General features: G+C 33.7%; 1 protein-coding gene across 1 annotated transcript in view; it reads right to left on the minus strand.

Annotated features, from left to right (window-relative positions):
* Positions 1 to 9,228: 9,228 nt before the first annotated feature.
* Positions 9,229 to 20,938, minus strand: part of LOC135845344 (uncharacterized) — a 426,634-nt gene continuing 414,924 nt past the window's right edge. Inside the window, exons 6-7 of the mRNA XM_065363834.1 lie at positions 10,097 to 10,221; positions 9,229 to 9,907 (exon numbers count right to left, since the gene is read on the minus strand). Of these exons, the coding sequence (XP_065219906.1) occupies positions 10,127 to 10,221 (95 nt within the window). The 3' untranslated portion in view covers positions 9,229 to 9,907; positions 10,097 to 10,126. The remainder of the gene's footprint in view (positions 9,908 to 10,096; positions 10,222 to 20,938) is intronic.

Consider the following 20,938-nt stretch of genomic DNA (forward strand, 5'->3'; position numbering starts at 1 on the left):
TAGGTATATGTATAGGCTTACCTTGTACCTACATAGATGTAATACCACCTCAAAATGTATTTAGCTCGTAGCGTTTTCATAGCACGTGTACTAAGAATACAAGCTGTCATATACCTTTCACGTTGGAATTTTCAACAAAGTAAACCGTTGACGTTTTGGTATGTCGATACTATGAGGGAACAGCCTCTTTCTACCGAGATTGCTAACTAAAGTTGAAGTTAATAAAATATTTGCGGAAATAGTTGTCAAAATAGAGCACCTTATACTATACCAGGCAGGCACACGGTTTTTTAATGTTTGCTTTTGCTCACCCCTGCTTCTCAAATCTTTAGGCTGCGTGTGTTTTTTTCATTGCTGCGTCAAAATAGCGTTTTCTTCGTCTTCATCGCAACTTGAAAGGATTTCAGAGCAGCTTTTCTTTTAAAAGAATCACATTACAAAAGATGAACGGCGGTTTTTTTCTGACATTGATGGCTAAATAAAATGGAAACTGACGCTGACGGTTTATTGCATACATCGAAGCGCGCACCTACGTCAAAAATAATCTCTTATGAAAAAAATTGCCTGCTTGGTTATGTGAACGTTGAACTTTGAAGTACAAGTAGGTATTACTTAGATGAAAGAAATGGAGAAGTGGTGTGATGTGTTATGATTGAAGAAAGGGCGTTAGGTGCTTTCGGATCGTAGTATGAGATTTTTAAATTTTGGTTGGTGAATTTTTTATAGTACTCGTATTTGAAGGTCAAATTACAACATATCATTTATCTTGCTCGAATTTTTTTCGAGTTTCAAATTCCTGCACAGTTCTTATGCTTCTTGTTAAAATGAGGATTCTCGAAGAATAAAGTAGGTAGGTAATGTAAAATTGAAACAGAAATCATTTGGAAATGTATTAATATGTTGTAGAGGTTCAAAAATTCATAACTGATGAAAATCCAAACATCCTCCCCCCCAACTCTCAAAAAAATGCTAATAAAATGACTTTCAATCTAATAAAGGAGAAGTTTGAATCGGCAGAAAAATCTCTGAAACAAATGAAGCTAAATAGGTATCTACATATAAAAGCATACAAAAAAATCACCAGCTAAAAATCTCAAAACTGCTAATGATATGTATCAATCCTAAAACTCGGGATTTACTTATCTATCCAAAAAAAAAACAAAAAAAAAAAAACATTCTCACGCATGCATGAGAAGACCGACCTTTCATCAAATAGGTATAAATAATCTTATATGTACAAACAAATTGAATCAATTTTTGTGAAACGAACGAATTTGTGATTGAACAAATTTATAGATTTTTATATGAATCATTCGCGAACGAAATTATTAATTTTTAGTGAATAATTCGCGATGAACGAATTGATCAATTGTTGGTGAATCATTCGCGAACGAATTGATCAATTGTTGGCGAATCATTCGGGAACAAATTGAATAATTCTTGATGAATCTTTCACGAACGAATTGAATAGTTTTTAGTGAATCATTCGCGAACGAAATGATTCGTATAAGAGACTCGTGTTCACTAACAAATCGATTATTATAATCAATTCTTGGTGAATCATTCACGCAAACGGAACAACTAATTTTTAGTGAATCATTCGCGAACGAATTGATTCGTGTAAGTGACTCGTTCACTAACAAATTGATTATTTTATTCAATTTTTGGTGAATCATTCACAAACGGAACAACTAATTTTTAGTGAATCATTCGCGAACGAATTAATTCGTATAAGTGACTCGTTCACCAACAAATAAATTATTTTGATCAATTTTTGGAGAATCATTCGCGAACGAATTGATCAGTTGTTGGCGAATCATTTGCGAACGAATTGATCAATTGTTGGCGAATCATTCGCGAACAAATTGAATAATTTTTAGTGAATCATTCGCGAACGAATTGATTCGTATAAGTGACTCGTTCACTAACAAATCGATTATTTTAATCAATTTTTGGTGAATCATTCACAAACAGAACAACCAATTTTTAGTGAATCATTCGCGAACGAATCGGTTCAATCATTCAATTTTTGGTGAATCATTCACGAACGAATTGATGAATTATTGGTGAATCATTCGCCAACAAATTTAATTGTTTTTAGCGAATCGGTTCAATCACTCAATTTTTGGTGAATCATTCACGAACGGAATGATAAATTGTTGGTGAATCATTCGTGAACGAATTGATTCGTATAAGTGACTCCTTCACTAACAAATCAATTATTTTAATCAATTTTTGGTGAATCATTCGCAAACGAATCGAATAATTGCTGGTGAATCATTCGCGAAAGAATCCGTTCAATCATTCAGTTTTTGGTGAATCATTCGCGAACGAACTGATTCGTATAAGTGACTCGTTCACTAACAAATCGATTATGTTAATAAATTTTTGGTGAATCATTCGCGAACGAATTAATCAATTGATGGCGAATCATTCGCAAACAAATTGAATAATTCTTGGTGAATCTTTCTCGAACGAATTGAATAATTTTTACTGAATTATACGCGAACGAATTGATTCGTATAGGTGACTCGTTCACTAACAAATCGATTACTTTAATCAATTTTTGGTGAATCATTTCATTCACGAACGGAACAACCAATTTTTAGTGAATCATTCGCGAACGAATCGAATAATTGTTGGTGAATCATTCACGAACGAATTGATAAATTGTTGGTGAATCATTCGCCAACAAATTGAATTGTTTTTAGCAAATCATTCGAGAACGAATCGAATAATTGTTGGTGAATCATTCACGAACGAATTGATAAATTGTTGGTGAATCATTCGCGAACGAATTGATTCGTATAAGTGACTCGTTCACTAACCAATCAATTATTTTAATCATAATTTTTGGTGAATCATTTCATTCACAAACGGAACAACCAATTTTCAGTGAATCATTCGCGAACGAATCGGTTCAATCATTCAATTTTTGGTGAATCATTCACGAACGATAAATTGTCGGTGAATCATTCGTCAACAAATTGAATTGTTTTTAGCGAATCATTCGAACGAATTGAATAATTTTAGGTAAATCGTAAATCATTTGCGAACAAATCGATTCATTTGTGTAATTTTTGGTGAATCATTCACGAACGAATTAATAAATTGTAGGCGAATCATTCGCGAACAAATCGAATAATTTTTAGCAAATCTTTCACGAACGAATTGAATAATTTTTGGCAATTCATTCGCGAACGAATTGATTTGTATAAGTGACTTGTTCGCAAACATATCGATCCATTTATTCAATTTTTGGTGAATCATTCGTGAACGAATTCATTAATTGTTGCTGAATCATTCGCAAACAAATTGAATAAGTTTCGGCAATTCATTCGCGAACGAATAGATTCATTTTATTAATTTTTGGTAAATCATACACGAACGAATTGGTAATTGAACAAATTGATTGATCTATTGGTGATTCATTTGCAAACGGAATAATTAATTTTGGGTGATTCATTCACGAACGAATTGATTAATTGCATCTGAATCATTCGCAAACAAATTGAATTAATTGTGACGAATCATTCGTGAACGAATTGAATAAACTTTGGTGATTCATTCGCAAACGAATTCATTCATTTAATTAATTTTTGATGAATCATTCACGAACGAATTGATTCGTATAGGTGACTCGTGACTCCTTCACCAACGAAATGACTCATAAATTAATGAATTCGTTCGCGAATGATTCGCTAAAAATGAATCTATTCGTACGCTTCTACTAGCAATTGTTGATAAATTACTCACCTTTTAAGGAATAGTGACCTACCTGATTCTGTATCCAAAAAAACGTGAAGGAACTTCTCAAGGAATAATTTCTATCGACAGATAGTCGTACACCTAAGTAGGTAAGTACCTATCCAACTTGCATATCTATGTATTTCACAGCATAGCGACGAAAATTACCATAATAATGAAAAAAATAAATGTTGATTTTTCAATTCTGGCTTCCAACAGGCTATATTTTATAATTTTCGGTATCTAATTAAAAAATAAGTTGGAAATAATCTGAAAAAGGAAAGGCGGTTGTGAAGATGCGCCCTCCGGCCGTAGTCGAATTACTTCAGCCGAGCGTAAATGATAGTTTTTCAACAAAGAAATAAAATTTCATTGGCCGACGAATATGCGGCTAAAGGGTATATGAATGAACTGATGTCGAAAAGAAGATGCTGGTAAAAGGGTTACACAAGGGTTTATTATTCGGCGTATATAATAGCGCAAGAAAAAGTTTAAATTCCGTTATTTTTAGCCAGTTTTCATGGATACTTAAAATAAGTTAAACGTTCTTAACTACTCCATTAGACCTATTTAGGTTTTTTTTTTCATCTCTCTCTCTATCTCTTCTTTCATAATACATAATAGCATTTTGCGAATATTGCTTCTGCGCCAGGAGTTCTCGAATCTTTTCTTTCGGTGGCTGTGTTTATAGCTTTAAGCTGCGATACTTATGCTTTCAAATGGTTCAGGAATTTTTAGTGGTCGACCATATCAAATTTTAATCTTGACGAGGTTGTCTTTAAACTATAAGCTGATCTTTTACACTACGCTGTACAAAAGCATTACCACGTTTCTTAACCCATTTTCGAGCCTTTCATCGTGAATTTTAGGAAGTATTGTAAACACGGTGACGCACGTAGCCGGTGTTAATTACACGGAAGAATACATCTTTATAAAACGCCTCATGCGTTAAGAAGATAAACTAAGTTTTTATCGTTTTCGTCGTCGAATTTTTTTTCTCCTTTTTCTTTAAACATTCGAATATTTCGTTCATCTCTCGTGGGAATAATTCCGACGCCGCTGTCGAGGGAAATTTACGGAAAATTTCCAAATATAAATCCAAACACACCGATCCCACCTTGAGCAAAGCGAACTGTTTAGCGAAAATAAAACAAGCGACAAACAGGATTTTTTTATTCGTAAACAATACATTAGATACCGCACGAAATCTTAATTTGCGAAAATGCAAACGGATCTGTTAACATGTATCGTATTTCTTCGTATTTTTCTTTAATAAGTATATATAAGGGCTCGAATACGAAATGGTCTCGCCCAAGGGTACCATTTTAATCGAATTTTTAATTTCTTCTGCTTTGGATTTTATTAAATGCTTGTTCGTTTTCATCTCCTCGAGGTCTCTGGGTAACGTCAACAATATTCGCTTGGATTCTTTTTTCCAAAATTAAAAATAAATAGCGAGATAGAATTTCGCACTGTAGGCTTTTTAATATTGTATTATTACGCGTTTATAACTCAAAAAAGCCGTGGCTTTGAGGGATGATCTAAAATTTCGTTATTTTTAATTTGGTTCTGGCTTAGTAGGTAGTTAAAAGTTCAGCTGAAGGAATCAATCCACCTGTTAGACAATTTTACCAAGATGTTGGAAAAAGTTTGAATTTAAAATGAACTCGGAATTGAGTGGAAAATTTTATGGTGAAAATGTGTTTCTTTAAAATCAACGCGTGACAAAAACGGACACCAGATTCAAACTTGGTAAGTAACTTTGAAATTGTTAGAAAACACCTGAAAATAAGACTTCAAAGAACATCATTTTGTCTCCAGCGCATCTTGATTTTTTAAAATGGAATTATGCACAAATCACATGAAGATCATAAAAACTGTAAGATTGGCTCAAAAATCACTTGGAAGTTATCAAAAATTGTGCCAAACTCTGAAATAATTGTTTGAAACTTCGCCAAGACTTGTTGAAATTAAAACAACTAAAAACGGTCAAAACTAGATGATAAGTACATTAAGTACAATGTTTTGAGACGTTACATGAAACACCTTTCTCCTTCTCTCCAGGAGCTTCTTTTGTTTCATTTACCAAAAAATCTCACATGGGGGGGGGGGGGGTTGACGGGTACAGAAATATAATGTTTTGATACCCCAGATGATGGCAAGGTTAATTGTCAAATTTTACGAGCTCTTCTTTCCCTCTCCAGAGGAAGTCCCCTTTGTTTTCCTTTTACCAAAATAACCTCAAATTTGAGATCAAGAAGTTCTAATAGGTACCTAAATGAATTTTGATACTTTTGTAGGATATTCTAGCGCATTTTCAAATTGTGTACCTTTTCCTCTCCACCCCAGGAGCCTCAGTCAATTTTACCAAAATTACCTCAAATTTGAGCTCAGGGGGTTCTAGTACACATGAGTTTTTTTTAAACGATATTCAAGCGCATTTTCAAATTGTACCCCTTTCCTTCTCCTCCTCAGGAGCCTCAGTTGATTTTATTAGAATTAGCTCAAACTTTAGCGTTTCCTTTCGATGACTTTTATGGCAATAAAAAAATTGGCTTTGAACGAAGCAACTCCTGAAAAAATGCATTTAAAAATGTTTTTCAAAACCAAAGACCATGTACCGTGTTTGGCAAAAATTGGCTTTGGTCCTTTTTTTTTCAAAGTAAGAGGATCCCAAAGGTCTACTATAAAATTTATAGTTGCCCAATCGCAAAACTGCGGGTCCCACCAGGGTCCAAAGGTTTCAAAATTTCGATTTTTCAAACAATTCCACCAAAAAATGAAAGAATGTGCCAGAGAAAGTGAAATGGTGATTCTCATACGACATACCAAGCGTCAAAAAGTCATAGGGTTCTTAAAGTTTTTTTTGAAGTTCGAAAATTTTGAAAAATAAGTTTTCAAAAATGACCAAAAAATGCGATTAAGCAGCTACAACCTTTGAAATAGCTTGAAACTCGATTTTTTTGCTTTAAAAAGACGTTTCTCAAAGTTTTAGCTGTAAAATTGCATTTTTCGACCATTTTTGGGAAATTTTTCGGGAACATTTTCAGACCGAAAAATACCCTTTTGAATGTGCAGACTCGAAATATTATTCAACACGTTCATGTCGTTCATGAACGATTCGCCAAAAATGATTACATTCTTTCGTGAATAATTCACTAAAAATTAATTATTCCGTTCGCGAATGAATCACCTATGAATCAATCAATTTGTTCAATCACCAATTCGTTCGTGAGTGATTCACCAAAAACCAATTAAATGAATCGATTCGTTCGCGAACGAGTCACTTATACGAGTTAATTTGTTCGCGAATGATTCACCAAAAATTATTCAACTCCTTCGTGAACAATTCACCAAAAATTATTCAATTCCTTCGTGAATGATTCATCAAAAAGTGAGCAAATGAATCGATTCGTTCACGAACGGTTCACCAAAAATTATTCAATTCCTTCGTGAATCATTCACCAAGAGCAAATGAATCGATTCATTCGCGAACAAGTCATTGATACGAATCAATTCGTTCGCAAATGATTCACCAAAAAATATCCAATCCGCTCGTGAATGATTCACCAAAAATTGAGCGAATGAATCGATTCTTTCGCGAACGATTCACAAAAAATTATTCAATTCCTTCGTGAACGATTCACCGAAAATTGAGCAAATGAATGGATTCGTTCGCGAACAAGTCACTCATACAAATCAATTCGTTCGCGAATGGTTCGCCAAAATTTATTCAATTCGTTCGCGAACGATTCACAAATCTTATTTATTTCCTTCGTGAATGATTCACCAAAAATTGAGCAAATGAATCGATTCATTCGCGAACGATTCACCAAAAATTATTCAGTTCTTCGTGAATTATTTACCAAAAATATTGAGCAAATGAATCGATTGTTCGTGAATGATTCACCAAAAATTAATAGAAAAAATCGATTCTTTCGTGAACGAATCACTTATACAAATCAATTCGTTTGTGAATGATTCGCCCAGAAATCCATAAATGTATTCAATCACTAAATCGTTCGCGAATGATTCACCAAAAATTTAATAAATGAATCGATTCGTTCGCGACCAAATCACTTATACAAATCAATTCGTTTGCGAATGATTCGCCAAGAATAAATCAATTCGTTCGTGATTCACTAAGAAGGAATATTCCGAAATTGTTCAATCACCAATTCGTTTGTGAAGTGAATGATTAAAATTTACTAAAAAAAATTATACTGTTTGCGAATGGTTCACTTACAAATTAATAAATTTGTTCAATCACCAATTCGTTCGTGAATGATTCGGTTCGATTCCATTCGCTTGTAAACAGATCGATTCCCATACAAATGTTTTACAAAAAGTGAATCAATTCGTTGATAAATCAGTAAGAAGCTATAAATTTTGTGGTGGACCACCCTTGGGGTCTTCTTACTTTGGAAAAAAAATCGTATCAAGTCGGTTACTGCACACTCGTGAGGTTTCCTTGTAAGCTGAAGTATTTTTAGACCTCATCTTAAATATCGTAGATGGCGTGAGTGATTCTTCAAATTCAGTTACAGAACAACAGTCATTATTTTTTCAAAAACCATCAAATGGTTGAACCATCTCGGCTAGTTTATCTAAAATCGGTGGTTGCCAAAATTTCAATTTTTTAAATGATTATTTTGATTTTTTGTCCAATACCTAGATGGCATAAAATATCACCTGTCCAGTATCCACGTCTACCTTTCTCTTTTTGAATCAGGATCTCCACAAAAGTCCAATTCATAAAAATAAAATACGTTATAAATTTCCAATTCTAAGAACTTTCATTCCTCTTGCATCCCTTTCTCCAACCCCCATCTCGTAAAAATCTCGCCAAATTACCCTTAAAAACCTAATTTTGGCACGAAACGAACAAATTGTTAAGAAATCAAACAGCCATAAAAATCCGCCATAAAAAGCTCGTCTATCACAACTATTATTAGCAATTTATAGCACCGTCAAATTACTCGACTATGAATACTACTCTTACTATTGCTCGTGTACATAAAAACCTTGACTTGGAATCGTATACTTACTTACATGGGATTCGAATACACAATAAAAAGGATACGCTATAAATTTATCATAATTTCACTTATTATCATATTTATTGTTATCCTCGATGACATCAGTCGATGAAATAAATTCGAACCAAGGATACATTTTCCAAGACACGACATCCTTATAAATTACACCAGTTCGCGTGAATCATTCAAACAAAATGAACACGAAAATAGGGGAGAAAAGCGAGTTTATTTATGGCTAAAAACAGAACAAAGAAAAACAACGAAATGTACCTACTGCGTTTTCAATTTGTTGGTATTAAAAAAATTCCAAGATGGTGTTTAATTGACTTATTGAGGCATATCACAATAAAAATCATGAGGAGTGATTTCGATGCTGATCATGAACCTGAAAATTTTATCATTTATTCCTTGAGGATTTAAATTAATAAACAACACATCACGAAACGAGAAAAGAAGTACATTTATTTATACAATAAAAGCAGAAAAAACAAAACAATACAATACGTAATAAAAATTTGCACGATATTTACACAACACAAGGAATACGTATTATAAACAATCGAGAAAAAAATTCAAAATAAATATATAAATGAAAGAATCGAATAAAAAAAAGTTATAATAATAAATTTTTTAATTTTTCAACAATTTTTTTTGTTCAAGTAATAATTATACAATAAGCTCAAAATTTAATCAAAAAACCAAGCTATCTCGGACAACATTCGGTTATTTATGTATAAAATTACAAAAGAGAAAAAAATTTCTATATTCAAAGTGAAGCCGTGAAAAATCAAATTAAACGGTGGAAAAGAGAAAAATCACCCTCACACACGTCACTCTTTTCCCCCTTTATCCATTTCTTGTACCAATTAATGAGCCAATTAACTAATCCACGTAGGTTACTTAATTCCAATCAATCACAAACACCGCGGCCCCACCTTTTTTTTCGAAAAAAAATTTCACACGACACGGCCGAAGTACTATTTTTAAAATAACTTATCAACTAAAGCAGACCAATGGTAACAAATTTCCACCTTTTAAAGAACAACAACACCCCGAGCACGTGTTTGTATTTCCACGTGTTGGTGTGTTTTGTTTAACGTCATAGTTCCTTTCGAGAGAATCTGTAACATACATGTGAAAGAAAATACGTTATTTTTTTACTTTTTTTTCTTCGATCTAGGTACTAAGTTTCAAGTTGAACGAATAAAAAAATCAGACGAAATGACATTTTCGACGAAAAGAATATAACTATAAGTGAGAAGTACGTAGGTAGGTAACGTACACGTTAGTAAATTGCATAAAATACCTACTTTACATTCGAGTTAATCCGATCGCTTTTGTTAAAACCGAATGTTTAAAATTAGATAAGACGCCAACGTTACAATGGAAACGTCGAGAATACTTCTTCTGCTTATGCTGACTCCATTGTCGCTTACTGTAAAAACAGATAGAAAAAATACACGAAATAAATAGTTTGAATTGAATATGATCGAATATTCGATTAAAGTATTTTCTATACGCGTAAGTACGTATTGTATTATTGCATTTATGTATCCGAAGATACATGGCACGTGTATGTGTAATTGATGATATGTATTTATTAAGAGCTCCTTGAGGACAACCTTTTTTTTCTCACACCGACACCAGAAAAAAGTTACCTACATACAAATGTGAAAGAGAGCTGTAACAAAAAAATTAGTTGAAATTCAAAATTAGCAGCATTGAAAACATTACCGTAACGAAGGATGTGCCATGCCATACACGACTTTCAATTTTTTTTCAAATTGAATCAAATGGGAGGAGGGGGTGGTTTGGGGATACAAAATCCCAGAATGGAACATAATTATTTGGACGTAAATTAATCAGCCTAGATACCGAAGTTTTCCTAATTTTCTGTTATTGTAGGTTTCGAATTTGACTTTCATTCTAAAATTGAGCTTCCGTAAAAAAAATCAACTTCAAAATTTCAAAAATTTTCATAGAATGATTTCGAATTTCCCTTCAACGTTCTTAAAAAATGTTTCAACAGTCTTCTCCAACTTAAATCGATTTCATTTGATAGGGCTCCAAAGTTGGGTATCAGAACAAAAAATTGAAGCACTACAAAAACATCGAGACTCCTAGCCTCTGAATTCACGGTGGAGGTGAGAGAAGGAGAGGGTGAAATGAAGGGAATCTAGCCAGTAGGAGTGCCTCATAAATGATTTTGTGCGAAAGCTTTATTTTGGTACTTATAATTTTGCCTTATAAAAATGAATTGGAATTCATACCTACATGTTAATAAAATTGCATAACCAGTTTGCCGTAAATATGAATTATTGATAATGTACGTACCTATACCTACTTACGTAGTACTTACGTTAGTACTCGTACAGGAGAGCTAGTTTAACTATTACTTGGAACATTATTTTTCAAAATCACGTAACAAAGGGTATTCCCGTATAAGATAGGTGAAATGCCCCTGTCCTCGGATTTTTGAAATTTTGATGAAACATTGTTGGGTGCCTTTAAAAAAAACGTTTGAGCCAAAAAAATTTCCTCCACCCCACCCCTTCCCCCTTGACCCCTGGGGCCAAAAAACGCTTTTTTCGGGAGAAAAATCATACTTCAACGAGTTTTGAATAGAAATTTATGAATTCACCCAAAATATGTACAGGAAACATGGGTCTATCCACATGAATTTTTTCGAAATTTTTCGGCCCCCCCCGGGGGGACATATTGACAAAAGAAAATTAGAAACCGCCGTATCTCCGAACCTAATTCTTGCACACAAAATTTCTTTTCTTCAAAAAATATATCTGCATGAGTACTATAATTGGTATTTTTTTCAAATTTTTTCTCCAGGTGGGTCATCTTCAAAAATTCAAAAAACACTCAAAAATCCATTATTTGTGTCACGGAACCGCCAAAAAAAGCGATATTGCCAGGGATATAATTCTGAAATTTTGCATGCGGACCTCTAAAAACAATATAAAACCGACCAACTTCTTGAAAACTTGATTTTGGGGCCATAGGCACCCCCTCCCCTAATTTTGGGGCGAAAGAAGATCGACAATATGGGTATCGTTTCCATATGAATCGAACTTGCTGAACACGAATATGAAGTTAGATTTGCAGTTGGACCCTCCTATGGGTCACATTGGGGGAGGGGGTTGCCCAAAAATTCGATTTTTCGTGAAAACATGCTTCAAAAAAAAGGTGGATTTTTACCAAATTTAGCAGAACCCGTCATTTTGAGTTGAAAGGTATCCTAAAAGGAAGATATGGGCCTTCAAAGATTGGGCATTTTCGAAAAAATCGTGTTTTTCCCCTGCAGCCACTAGGTATACTCAATTTGATTTGAAAAAAATAGTCCAGTCCCAAATGAAAGCATTTGAGATTCTGCGATGATCTATGCTATTGCAGTCAAAATCCAAGATCACTATTAGCGTTCTACTGAGTGATTGAAAATTTGCAAATCGTTTATTGTTGGATCAGTTGATCTTTTGAAAAATTTTTATTCGCAAATGTTTCGCGTTGATGACTACAAAATATTGAAAGACATCATTTCTGAAACTGAGGAAATATTTTTGGGAACTCAGTGATGCCAATACATATTAAATTTAGGAAATTTTTAGCAATAAAAAGTTAACACCACGTGCGTTCCAAAATATATTTTCTGCAGTTTTAGGAATGATATTTTTCAATGTATCTTTTTTAAGTTGAACCCATCTACAACCCACATTCGAAACGTTGGTTTCCCAAAAAAAAATTTTTGTGACACATGCTTCATCATAGCACTATTTATGCCATGCAACTGATCATGGCGTAAATACGAGTTGCACTATACTGAAGCATATTTATCGAAATGTCAAATTTTTGAGCACCCCCCCCCCAATGTGACCCTTAGAAGGGTCCAACTGCAAATCTAACTTCATATTCGTGTTCAGCAAGTTCGATTCATATGGAAACGATACCCATATTGTCGATCTTCTTTCGCCCCAAAATTAGGGGAGGGGGTGCCTATGGCCCCAAAATCAAGTTTTCAAGAAGTTGGTCGGTTTTATATTGTTTTTAGAGGTCCGCATGCAAAATTTCAGAATTATATCCCTGGCAATATCGCTTTTTTTGGCGGTTCCGTGACACAAATAATGGATTTTTGAGTGTTTTTTGAATTTTTGAAGATGACCCACCTGGAGAAAAAATTTGAAAAAAATACCAATTATAGTACTCATGCAGATATATTTTTTGAAGAAAAGAAATTTTGTGTGCAAGAATTAGGTTCGGAGATACGGCGGTTTCTAATTTTCTTTTGTCAATATGTCCCCCCGGGGGGGGGGGGGCGAAAAATTTCGAAAAAATTCATGTGGATAGACCCATGTTTCCTGTACATATTTTGGGTGAATTCATAAATTTCTATTCAAAACTCGTTGAAGTATGATTTTTCTCCCGAAAAAAGCGTTTTTTGGCCCCAGGGGTCAAGGGGGGGGGTGGGGTGGGGTGGAGGAAATTTTTTTGGCTCAAACATTTTTTTTAAAGGCACCCAACAATGTTTCATCAAAATTTCAAAAATCCGAGGACAGGGGCATTTCACCTATCTTATCCGGGAATACCCTTTCGAATTTATTTGGTATTTTTTTTTTTTGACGATAGAGAAGGACATTGGAGTCATTCAAAACTTCGCAAATGAAGATGTGAGAAAGTATAAAGAGTTACGTTTTTGATACCGTAGATTCTGAAACTGGCATTATTTTTCAGAAGAAAATGAGATAAAAGTATGTTTTTAGTTCTTGAGTTTTGAAATAAAATTAGATACTTGAGTATTTTGAAGGTCTTCAGTTTTTTTCTTCTTTTTTAACAGTTCTTTTTTTTAATGTGATGTTAAGATTTTGAAAATTTTCACACATCTAGGTATCTTCACTGGCAGAAAAATTTTCGAATCAGACAAAGTTTTAGAGCTTAAAGCGTATTTTTTGATTTTTGGCGAACTTTTAGTAATAGAATTCGGGCCAAAAATGTAAAAAATCAATTTTACAAACTAACCTAAAAATTTGAAATTTGGTATAAAGATACGAGTATATCCTCCGGCTTTTTTTGCGATGACATGCAAAGCCTTCAAAGTACTCTCAATGAAAATTTCAAAAATATCGAAAAATTGCCATAAAAAGTGGACAAATAAAAGAATTTGGGGGATAAAAAATGAAATTTTACAAAAAAGGAAGCTTTTAAGGAATGTTGTAAAAAACAGGATTTTATACATGACTTTTTAGGCAGGCAATGCAAAAACCAATGCGTTTTGGATGTTTTTGGCAAAAAATTCGACCATTTTATCAAAAAGCTACTTTTTGGATGAAAAATATTAAAAGTTTTCGTCTATTTGCCAAAAATAAACACTCTGACAATATGGGAACTTTTAACAATTATGGCAAGAACACAATTTTTTGGGCAATCTTGGCAAGAATAGGTAAGTAAGGCTGTTTAACAATAATTGGCAAAAATCGGGCCTTTTTGACAATTTTATAAGAAATGAAAACTTATCGACAGTTTTGAAAAAATTGAACAATTTAAGACAATTGTGTCAAAAATGGACATATTCTCTACTGTTTTACCAAAAAGTGGCGACTTTTGACAATTTTTTCTTCAAAAATTGACACTGTTGGACTTGGACAAATTTGGCAAAAAAAAAAAAACAAAAACAAAACCATGTAAGTTTAGTAAAAAAACAGGACTATTTGTTTGGCAATCTTGGAATAAAAATAAGACTTTTTATACTGTATGTGTAGGTAAGGTGAGAATCAATTCAATTTTTATGTTTGGATTGGGAGGGGGAGATTTCAGATCCCCAAATCGATTGGAAAGGACTTCGAACTTTTTTGAGTACTTCTAAACTGGAGTCTCCAGCACATTTTTGGAAGTTGAAATTTCTATAAAATTTTACTTAATAAAGTTGCAAAGCTACAATCGACTTTTTAAATTAATTTCGATCTCCCTGAGTCGATTAAAGGTGTTTTTAAGCCCACAAAAAAAGCTTCAAAAATTCAACAAAAATTGAAAAATGCACGTTAGGTGAGTAAGTATACTTGAGCATCTAAAATTTTGCTTCCTCTAGTTATAATATTTTTCTGCCGTTGAAGATACTTTCCTTCTAGAAGAAAACGCGAATCTATTTTTCTCAATTGCAAAATAATGTATTTTTCAGGTTTTGAGGTTACTAAAACAGATATTTCTGCACTATACATAGATCAACAAAAAAATCAAAGAGTTTGACTGGGCTGTTGAAACCATGGAATTATAATTTTCTATACATTTATTAAATTTTTTATAGCTTATTGAGGATTGCCTCTGATAAAAGTAATCAGAAAGGGACTTCCATTTCCTTAAATCTTGGAAAAATTGCAAAAAATCAATAAAAATTTGACTAGGCAGTTCAACTTGGCAAATTGTTTGTTTTTTTCGCTTACGTTACAATTTTCTTTGGCAGAATTTTTGGAGTGAAAACAATGAAAAAGAACAAAAAATTCAAATATGTGTTTTTAAGCGTTGTTAGCAAGGTTTAAAACTGGAGGATAAAATCAATTTATGATGTTGCAGCTGCGCGATTAAATTTTTGTACTTTTTTTTTGAGAATTTTCTCAAAAAACGTGAAACCTGAAACTATTGTATTTCAGCCACCTATTCATATTGAATATGAGGCGAGTTCAAGGATGCTGAAAAATTAAAATATTGCCATAAAAATTTCTGTTTTAAGAAGGAACTTGGGAGATTTTTATCTGACAACAGAACTTTTTAAACTCACACCCTCAGATTTGTAAGAAACCAAAATAGATCGAAAGAGCATGTCCTAAAACCTTCGTAACCAATTTTTTTGGAGGTGTTTTTAATTACTAGATTATTACACCCTTCGCGACAAAATTCAAGTTCTAAAGTCTGTTTTTTTTTTATTTTTGGCAAATTTTTTAAAATTCAAAAAACCTAAAAAAAATCTGTTTTAATTTTTAAACTTTTTTATGAAATATAATTGTCTTGAGCATAGTCAACCAATCAATGTGAACAATTCCATCAATTCAACTCACACACACACAACAACTATAAGTTTTGGGCAAATCTGGAGCCTCCAGTCACTTTTCAATTTCTCTGGAAATTTCAAAACACTCGTCTGGAGGGGTCAAAAATGCAACTTCAGAACGTATAACTTTAATCGATGCTTATTGGGCACCTTCTCAGTCATTTTACATGATTATCGCAAAATTCCAGAACTGCAAGTTCAAAATTTTTGGCCCCTCCAGAGCAATTTCAAAATTTCCAGAAAAAATTGAAAATGGCTGGCGGCTTCAGAATGGCTCAAAACTAGTAGCTGTTGATGTGCTGGAGTTGAATTGAAGGAATTATTCACATCGGTTTCCGTTGCTCAAAAAATTTATACAGCATAAAAAAGTTAAATTAAACCAGCATTTTTATTTTATTTGTTCGAAAATTCGCCAAAAGTTCAAAAATTAACTTTAGCCTCCTGAAATTTGGGTTACGAGAGTCTTTATCTAGTTATGGTATTGTTCAAATCGGAAATAGTAAGTTTGAAATGTTTTCTTGTGATATCTTTACTCGAGATCAAATTTGGAAAAAAAGACTGAAATTCAAATACAAGCCCATGCAAAGTTTCCCCCTTTAATATATTACAAAATACATCTAAAAACGCATCCCATCCAATAAAATTCCACATTGTTTACCTTCCTCCGCCACATCGTCGGTCACTAATGACAATTTACATTTAAAATTTCGCGCCCAAAAGAAGGGCTATTTTTCACTCGCAATGTTTTCGTAAAACGAAAAAGAAAACACCCACCGATAAAACACCCGGCTTGCTGTATGGCAGAACCAGAACGTGTAACAAGTCGGTAAACACTGGAACGGTTAATATGTTTGAAGAACGAGCCAAAAAGCTGTCTATGCAATAGTTATATTTTCCCTTTGACGGTACAATATATACGAGTATAGTGTATGCGTATACCGGTAACAGGCAGGCACCCAGTCTTATCATATTCTAACTAGATACACTAGAAGCGCAGCTCCAGTGTTAGCACTGGCACCCCTAGTAATAGTGAAACAATAAAGCTTCTTTCGCCTGTGGCAAACACTTTCATCTTTCGGACGTCGATTCGCAGCAGCACTTTCTTTTTGTTTTACACACAATAACGTGGCAAAGTGTGGAGCCGAAGGGGGGAGGGGAGGCAAAGCGAGGAAAAAAAGCTTTTAGTGAATTTTCCACTCGGCTAATCTAATGGCGAAATACTATATACACTCGTTGCATTGCAGAAAAAGCCTATACTATATACTGTGTACTAACGTTTCTCGTATACATATAGTATTTAGATGGATTAGTACAGATATGAAAATTGCTGCTATATAGCTTCCCATCCATCCTTTTTTGCTCCTCATCCAACGACTCCAACGTTAATCTCTTCTTAAAATGCACATATTCGTATATTACACCAAAGTATCGACTGCAGGATACTGAATGAGAAAGCTAATTGACGATACACGTTGCATACGTATTATATCTGGTGGAAAAGCCGGCGCAGGGGCAGGGGGGAGCAGCGCAACCGATACTTCGTGTTAATTAAATTGCATACGTAACCGCCGTAAATTGTACGTAGAGTAACGTGCTGTGGGCTGGAGGAGGTGGAAGGTGGCCCAGCACAGATGCAACTTATTACTGTATATTGTTTTTGAAAATCTCTCTACGTAATTATCGGTGGCGACGCACGTGCTCTCTGTTTATAATTTATAGGTGCTCGGTGGGTGAGAGAAAAAAAATACTCGTCGAGTTACGAGCTTAGGCCATTTTACCGCTGGGAGCGTTTTATGTTGTTGTAACGTAAAGGGGCCTTGGGTATTATTGTAGTTGATAAATATGTATCGTTGAATTGTATTTTTTTTTCAGACGTAGGTACTTGAACTTTTATTCTGTACAATTCTGTTGGCCGTGAACCGTGTGGATTTTTCCGTTAGGTTTTTTTTCGTGTCTGTTTTCAAATTTTTAGTTCGATTTATTCAAGCGAGTGTTTATTTTTACCCGGAGAATTGTCGACAAATTCTGAATATAAATATTAATACTTCCTCCAATAAAATTTCACTGATTCGAAATCATAATACGAGTAATGGCGGATCATGGCGAAAAAGTGCCAGAGGGTCTTGACTATAAATTTAGTGTAGACCCTCATTATGAGTTCAAAATCATTCAGAAATTTGTTTAGCTCCGGAGGTGTTCTTTGAGGAGAGTATGAGCTTTCAAAGAAGAAGAATTTTTGAAAAAATATCAGTTTTTTTGCTCGAGTCTCTACCTCACCTGTATACATAGTAGTGCCACTTTTTGGGTCAGGATCAAAAACTTCAAAAAAACGAGAAAAATTACCAAAAACTTATCAAATTTTTTCGAATTTTTTAAATTGGCGATAGGTAATGATTAAAATTTGGCACCATCTCTGTGCACAAAAATACTTTTCTACTTTCTGAAATGATATATTTCTATGTTTTGACGTAATCATTAATCAACGCGAAATATTTGAGATGAAAATTCAAAACACAAATTTATCCAAATATGAGCATTTCGAAAATTTTCAATCACTTAGTAGAGCCATACACAGTGGAATTTTGAAGTCAATGGCCTGGGTTGACACAAAATATCAAATACCGTCTTCAAAAACTGGATTATTTTTTGCAAAATAATTTAAATGGGAGCTATAATAGTGAGAAAAATAAGTTTGGTTGAAAATACCCTCTTTTTGAAAGCTCAAAATAGGTATCTCCCTATTAAGGATACTTGGGACTAAAATCTTTTCTGAGAGGTTTTCAACTCAAAATGGAATGTCCACTGAATTTCAAAATCTTTGATATCTGTTTCCGCGATCCAAGAAATCCTGTACATTTTTCAGGATTTTCTTTCCTCCTCCCTCCCCCTCAGACAAAAATTTATAATTTTCAGACAAATTGGGAAATTATCAAATAAGTAGGTAGGTACATACAATAAAAAAAATCTCGTAGCGAAACGCCAAATTATTTTTTGATCCATCATGCTACATTTTAACAGTAAAATTTGGTAGCTGTTGATTTGTGATAACTAATTTTTGACCAAGTTGTATAGTTACAATGTATTTTTTGAGCATATCAGTGTTTAGATAAAATAAACGAACTCATAAAATATATTTCTAGGAACCGCCAATTACAACTTGTGTTTACTTCCTTCCTCTTCTTCGACCAAAAAACCTCGAAAATAGACAATTTTCTACCCAAAGAGCTTAAATTGATTCACCTAGATTTGCTGATTCATAAATTAAAACATTTTTCCAAACCACGAAACAAATAACTCGCTCAATCAAAATTCTAAGTTTTTTAAATGTCTTTAAGTCACTTTGAATGCAGAAAATTTGAGAAAAAAATTCCTCAGCTGGCATGAAGATTTTTTGAATTTAAACCAAAAACATGTTTTTAAAATAAAAATTCATTGGAGGGAAGTTTTGGTGAGTAGGGGGAGAGGAGAGCAAGCACTATGAAAAAAAGGTCATTTTAAGGGTCTTGGAGAATGTCCAACAAAAAAAAAACAAGTTCGTAATCAATCATGTTCACCTCCAAAAACATATCAATCGATATATTACACACCTCAATTTTTTCTGAAATTTTGACTCAAATTCAAGGGAAGGGGCCATCCCCTCTCCTTCAGAAGTTCCTATTTTGAAATAATAATTATGTACATTCAAAAAAAATTCCAAAAGTAGGTACCTATATCAAAACTGAAAGACGCATGGTCGAAAATCGTTCCATCTCTATCAGTTGTTATGAAATAGCGCACGTGTTAATAAAATTGCCTAATCAGTTTGCCGTAAATATGAAATTTATAATATGGTTGGCTTTTTCTTTACTTGTTCCACGTGAAATTGAATCCAAGGACTTTCCTAATCGGTTAATTTTTTTTCAAGGTCTTTTTTTATGGTCACGTCCTGACCCTTCGATGGTTGGCCCATTGAAGCGGAGGATGGGCCCCACTTTTTTCGCCTAACTGCCAGACTTTGAAAGCTCATACCCATAATTATAAAACTACACATTATGTGAACTTAGAACAAATCTATCAAGGGGCTTTGAGAAGAGTCGAAGGAAAATTACATAGAAATAGCGATTAAAATGTGAAAATTTCGAATTTGAACTTTCAATATGAAAAATTAATATTTTTAGTAAGGAGTTCAAAAAATCAAATCTTTAATTTTTTCCGCTAAAATTTTTCAAAATGGGATCTCAACACCCTTTAGAGACACAAAAAACTTCAATTTTTTGATCAAAATTTAAAATTCACCTAAAAAAAGTCAAGAACTCACTAGGCGACTTCTGGACAATCTGTCACCAAGAAGTCACCAGAATTCACCAAGGAGTCACCAGACATTCAAAACAATGTTCAAGGGCCATGCGGACATTCTGGTGATTTCTTCACCAACAATTCACCATAAAAAGACATTAGACCAACTTGGTGACTTCTGGTGAATTAGTCACCAAGAAGTCACCAGAGTTTCCCAAGTACTCAACCAGACATTCAAAAAAAAAATTTCCAGGGTCATGAGGACATTCTGATGATTTGTTCATCATGAATTCACCTGGTGATTTTTGGTGAATCTGTCACCAAGAAGTCACCAGAATTCACCAAGGAGTCAGAAGACATTCAAAAAAAGTTTCAGAGGCTCTGAGGGCATTCTGGTGATTTTTTCATCATAAATTCACCAAGAAAGGTGGAAAACTTACGTGGTGACTTCTGGTGAATCTGTCACCAAGAAGTTACCAGAGTTCACCAAGGAGTCACCAGACATTCTAAAAAAAATTCTAGGGTCATGAAGACATTCTGGTGATTTTTTCATCATTATATTGAAAAAAAATTTAAAATGAGGTGGAATATCGATTGCTATATAGATTCGAAGGCCTGAGTTCAAATAATTATAGGCTTAGTAGGTATTTTTTTGATTCTTTTGAATTTTCACTAATGCCCTTACAACGTCGAAAATATGAAAAAATTTCTTGAGATTTTGTGGGCGCTGAGTTCAAATTATTCACTCATTAGGATTTTTGAAATATTCAAAATTTTAAACAAAAAGTTGACTGCTCAACATTTTGACTTTGTTTTTGAAAGTTCAAACGTT

This window comes from Planococcus citri, chromosome 4 (genome assembly GCF_950023065.1).
Source record: "Planococcus citri chromosome 4, ihPlaCitr1.1, whole genome shotgun sequence".
NCBI lineage: Eukaryota > Metazoa > Arthropoda > Insecta > Hemiptera > Pseudococcidae > Planococcus > Planococcus citri.